General features: G+C 43.1%; 1 protein-coding gene across 1 annotated transcript; it reads right to left on the bottom strand.

Annotated features, from left to right (window-relative positions):
* Positions 1 to 1,533: 1,533 nt before the first annotated feature.
* LOC145411599 (zinc finger MYM-type protein 1-like) lies at positions 1,534 to 4,815 on the bottom strand. The gene is made up of 4 exons (XM_080281610.1): positions 4,731 to 4,815; positions 3,716 to 4,033; positions 2,858 to 3,250; positions 1,534 to 2,654 (listed from the first exon to the last, which is right to left on the bottom strand). Exons 1-4 carry the CDS (start codon positions 4,813 to 4,815, stop codon positions 1,534 to 1,536), a joined length of 1,917 nt encoding a protein of 638 aa, XP_080137736.1.
* Between the last annotated feature and the right edge of the window lie 255 nt (positions 4,816 to 5,070).

Genomic DNA, 5,070 nt, shown 5'->3' with positions numbered 1-5,070 from the left:
CACATCCTCTTCCATTTATCTCCCTCAGGAGAATCTTCCATAGTCAGGCGGTGATTCATTGCCAGGCGCTGCCACGTTTCTCCCACCCTAAATCTGGCATGTCACTGTTACCCTTATCTATGCCTTATCGCTCTAAACAGCGTAAAGGACACCTTTGTTAGCTACACCCGTCCTTTCAATATTGCAAGGGAAGTGAAATAATTGTTTACGGGAGAAGTGGAGGGGCGAACGTCGAGGGTCCAACCCTCTATAACTCTTTTCCGGGTGAAGGTTTATCACTGTTGAAAAATTCGCGTGCCTACGTAAAAACTATGGGGTTGTCCCCCCTGGTGGCAGCACGTCTGTGGGGTGTGGCCATTACGGATCCCCTCCCTGTCTAACATGTGGCCGAGATAAACGCCTACCAATACGTTGAACTTCATGTTCCTAGGTTTAAAACTATGGGGGTGCCTAATGGCTTTACTGGGACCCCTGGGGGCTGCCCCTACTCACGTGAGGGGCGACCCTAGGTGGTTCCATTCTTCCCATAATATGGCTGGGGTGAACTTCTATTTACACATTTCATAGTCTTCATTTAAAAGCTTCCATCAGCCGCTGTCCCCGTGGTGGGCGGCCCTCAGGGATCTCACCCTGCCTGAACCGTGACCAGGGAACAGGTCTACCTTTGTGCAAATCTTCTTTTGCCTAACACTCCTCTTATAAGGCCTGGACCCCATTCTTCGAGAGAGTAAAGTAACTTAGTTAGTGGCAGAGGGAGGACGGGAGTGAAAGTTAGGGATAAGCACAATATTTTGCCGCCCCTCTGGGTGCATAAACGTAACATCTTTATGTCTCATTCAGGTTTTGTATTATCGGAAATGTGTCTTCAGCTATTGTCTGTTCCCTTGTGCAACAAGCTTTCATCGTACAACTTTGATTATTAATAACATTGTCGTTTGATTCTTGTCTTTATAAATGACTAGCAGGGGTACCTGCCGTTGCCCAGGCCAAGAAGGTGAACACTCTGATCTTGTTTTGTTGTAGTTCAGTCCAGGGCTGTTTCTAGCCTTTTGGGGGCCCTAGGCAGTATGCTGTTTGGGGGCCCCTATCTTATGAAACTATGGTGGGGGGATTCCAAACCATCTAAGGTGATCAGGGGGCATGCATTTAACATTTAAATACTTCAATTTGAGGCACTTTTTGAGGTAAAATAGGCTAGATCGATGACAGACTCTTAATATCTTTTATTTTTAACACTCCAGTAAAAAAAACTCAAGTTGACCCTACAAAAATGCTAATAAATGTGACACACTGGGGCTCCCCTACAGCCAGGATTTACTGAATCTGCATTGTAACATCTCCCAAATGCAAATAAATGAGACAAGATGATGTTTTTTCCTGAAAATCTTATTTTCTAATCTTAGGAAATGTTAAACTTGTTAAAAAATCTAAATTAGGCAAACATTGCAACTGAAATTCTAAACATATAAAAGTATCCCACATTTTTCAGGAGGCTGGTATTCCCTCAGTAACACAGATCTGCATGATCAGTCTTCAAAACTTCTGCCTTCTGGCTTTTTTAAAAGCAAAGCCATTGATGACATCATCGTATGATAGCTGCTTGCCATTCTTGTGATTGATACTGATGATTGCAAGTCCACTGAGGCGATTCTGTCCCATGGATGACCTCAGGTAGGTCTTAATGAGCTTTAGTTTTGAAAAGCTCCTCTCTGCTGAGGCCACGGTCACAGGAAGAGTGCAGGCTATTCTCAGAGCAATCCACAGATTGGGGTACAGTTCCTTCAACTGCTTTTTGTGGATGTAGGAGAGAAGCTGTAGTGCAGTCATGTCACTTGAAGGTAGGCTTGGCAAGTTGCTGATTTCAAGAGCCAGTTCTTTTCCATCAATGTCTTTTTCATCCTCGGTACTTAATGTGCTGCAGAGTTCGTCACACTGGTTGGACAGTGCCTCACCATCCAATTCTTTAAAGTTAAGCAGCACTCCAAATCTGGATCTCATTTCACCCAGGCTTTCAAGCCTTTCCTTTAATGACTCAATAGTGGTGTCCACAACCACATTAAAGAACGCAATTTCTAGTCTTTTCATGCCATCTCTGATAGGCTCGTCTGGGGCTTCATAGGCAAAGTGTTTCCTTGTGCTTCTAAGCCTTTTCTCCTTAAGTACAGCCTCCACATTCATCTCGTCACATATGTCTTTAGCAGAGGCCTGAGCTGCAGAAAAGCCAGTGTCTCTGTATCTTGTCAGTGAGGTTTTTGCCTTCATGAGGAGGTCAACTGCTACATCAAGTTGCATTGTGGAAGACTGCAGGAGCTTGCTTATATGGTTTACTTGGTGGAGGATATCATACCATACCACTGTACAAATGTGGAACCGGTATGACCCAACCTCCTCTGCCAAAGCTTGTGCTTCTACCTTGGTCAGGGCATCTGTGGCTTTGTCCCTGACCTCCAGCAGTGCCTCCCTTATGTTAGGGGCCTGGTACCGCACAGCCTCAATGCTGTTAATACGGCTCTCGCACCTCGTTTCACTCCAGGATTTCAGTGTCAGAGTCACATGGTCCTTTAAGATTGCCCATCTTTGTGGTGCTACTGAGAACAGGTTATACAGTTTTTGTATATTGCCAAAGTAGATAACGGCATCTGTGGACCCTTTTGCTGCATCAGCCACAACCAAGTTCAGTGTATGTGACTCACATGGAACAAAAAGTGCGCGAGGATTTTCTCCAGCAGCCTTGCTTGTACACCTTTGTTCCTCCCCTTCATGTTGGCCCCATTGTCATACGACTGTCCTCTGCAGTCGTCAAAAGGAATATTCAGCTCCTCAAGCCTATTCAAAATCAAAGAGGATAAACCAAGACCTGTTGTTTGGGAAGCCACAAGAAATCCTAGAAAGTGTTCCTTGATTTCCGGTGCTTCATCATCGTCCATTCTAACAATCCTTATGATGACCGACATCTGCTCTTGGTGGCTTAAGTCAGGAGTACAATCTAAAATGACTGAATAATATTTGGACCGCTTAATTTCAGCCACCACTGTGTCCAATATTTTCCCACTGATTGAAGCAATCAGCTCATTTTGGATCTCATTTCCAAGATAGCTGGAATGACTGAACTGCCCACTTTCCACACGATCAATGTGCTTCTTCATCACAGGATCAAAATTGGCAAGCAGCTCCACCTCTTTTAAGAAGTTTCCATTGTGTTGCTGGTGTAATGTGTTTGTAGACCCCCTCAATGCAAGATTTCTCTCAGCTAGAGATTATATGATACAGATTAAGTGGGTCAGGACATCTGTCCAGTGCTTCTTCTCAGCTTCTAAAAGTGTCCTTTCGGCTTGATCTATGGTCGTGGCTGTTTGTAGACGCAGTTCCAAATCCTTCCACGTTGCCATATGGGATGTGTGCTCTGGACTGATTTCATGACTTTTCAGAAGTGTACCAATGTTCCTCCAGTCAGAAAGCCCCTCTGTCATTAATTTATAGTCCTTTCTTGAGAATAGCTTGCAGCAATAGCAGTAAACTGCATCGTTTTTTCTCAAGTAGGTAAGCCAAGTCCACCTTATCTTTTCCCCATTCACTAATGTCCTGTAGAAATAATGGTGATGGAAGCTTCTGCCATCTTCTCTTTTGGGAAATGTGAAATCCGGGCTAATCTGAAATGGTCCTCTACCTACTAGGTCTGTCCTGACTGAATCTAATAGAAGTGAAGGCCAATCACGTGGATCAGTTGGTTGACCAAATGCAGGGCGTGGTGCTCGTGAGTCCGCAGGTGGATAAGATGCACCTGGTGTTTGTCGGTCAGAAGGCGATGAAGATGGGCCTGATGCTTGTGAGTCCGCAGGTGGAGCAGATTGACCTGGTGCTTGTCGGTCAATAGGAGAAGATGAGTTTGAATGTGTAGACGATGGACCTGGTGCTTGTGAGTCCGCAGGTGGAGCAGATTGACCTGGTGGAGATGATAGCTCTGGTATCCCCACACTAGCAGAGACATCTGGCTGGACTGGCCCTCCACGTCCAAAGTATTTCAGAAGTGCCCCTGCAGAGGAAAAAATAGTGTATGGTCTTTCATAGCCTAATCATTTTACAAATAGTTGACAACCTAGATGTTGTATTTTTATTCCACCTTAATTTGATTTGCTTAATCCTAGCCACCTAGGCCTATGTTAACTTATATTTTTAATAAATATTGAATATAGATCCGACAGCCATTTCATAGGGATTTTATAATTATTAGATTTTATAATTATTTTATTAGTAATAGTAGCTAAACCTTAACCTAAATGTAACCAAATCTAAACTTAAAGTACCTCAGCCTAACCTAACGTAAACTAAACTAACCTAAACCTAACCCAAAACCTTACAGAATTTATTTATTTATTCTTGTTCTTAACATTAATTTTTAAGCCGAAAATATGGCAGTGTAATAAATGAATACATGTGGCATTCTTGAGGACTCGAACCCACAATGCTCACACACAGAACAACACATCATATGCATTACACGATCAAGATATAAATTTAACACACATCCGAAATTATATCCATTATCAAGTACTGGATACTGTCATTAGGCTATGTTGCCTATTAAACCCATCTGCTCTGAAATAGTTCAGTGTATATACCTGAATTGGAAGGAATTACCATGGAGCCTAAGAGATAGGCCTAGCACATCGATCATCCCTGAACCCCTCCTTATAATATATGCTACATGGGAAATCAACACGATGTCTCACCTTTGCTCTGAGAGAGTTTATCCTCTTCACTTTTCTTCTTTTTTCTTTTTTCGGCTCCAGAGGGGTATGTCCTTTTCGATGCCATGATGTTAGAGCGTCACTCCTCGCTGACTTACGGTTGACTCAGTACTGGTGTAGCGTTTCAGATGGGGCGGCAGCCGGTAGAGATGTTAAGTTTTGAACCTTAGATTATCGTACCAGGTCAGTAAAATGAACGTATTTCGTATTTTCCATTGGTATAAGAAATACAAATCAATCAAATATAAAACCTCGTAATTGTGAAGTTAATACAAAAGATTCAATGTCTCATGAATACCTTGTGGTGAGCCCTGGTGAAATC

The sequence above is a fragment of the Coenobita brevimanus genome, chromosome 90, assembly GCF_032717465.1.
Source record: "Coenobita brevimanus isolate Jiangsu-jjx chromosome 90, ASM3271746v2, whole genome shotgun sequence".
NCBI lineage: Eukaryota > Metazoa > Arthropoda > Malacostraca > Decapoda > Coenobitidae > Coenobita > Coenobita brevimanus.
This window is presented reverse-complemented; position numbering and strand designations above follow the sequence as displayed.

What these genes read in the sequence shown, in the direction of transcription:
- LOC145411599 (XM_080281610.1), bottom strand. Translation starts at nt 4,815, where the DNA reads ATGGCATCGAAAAGGACATACCCCTCTGGAGCCGAAAAAAGAAAAAAG. An exon ending in TAAACTCTCTCAGAGCAAAG is followed by an intron (nt 4,034 to 4,730) that starts GTGAGACATCGT and finishes TTTCCTCTGCAG; the next exon opens with GGGCACTTCTGAAATACTTT. An exon ending in TGGTCAACCAACTGATCCAC is followed by an intron (nt 3,251 to 3,715) that starts GTGATTGGCCTT and finishes TATAATCTCTAG; the next exon opens with CTGAGAGAAATCTTGCATTG.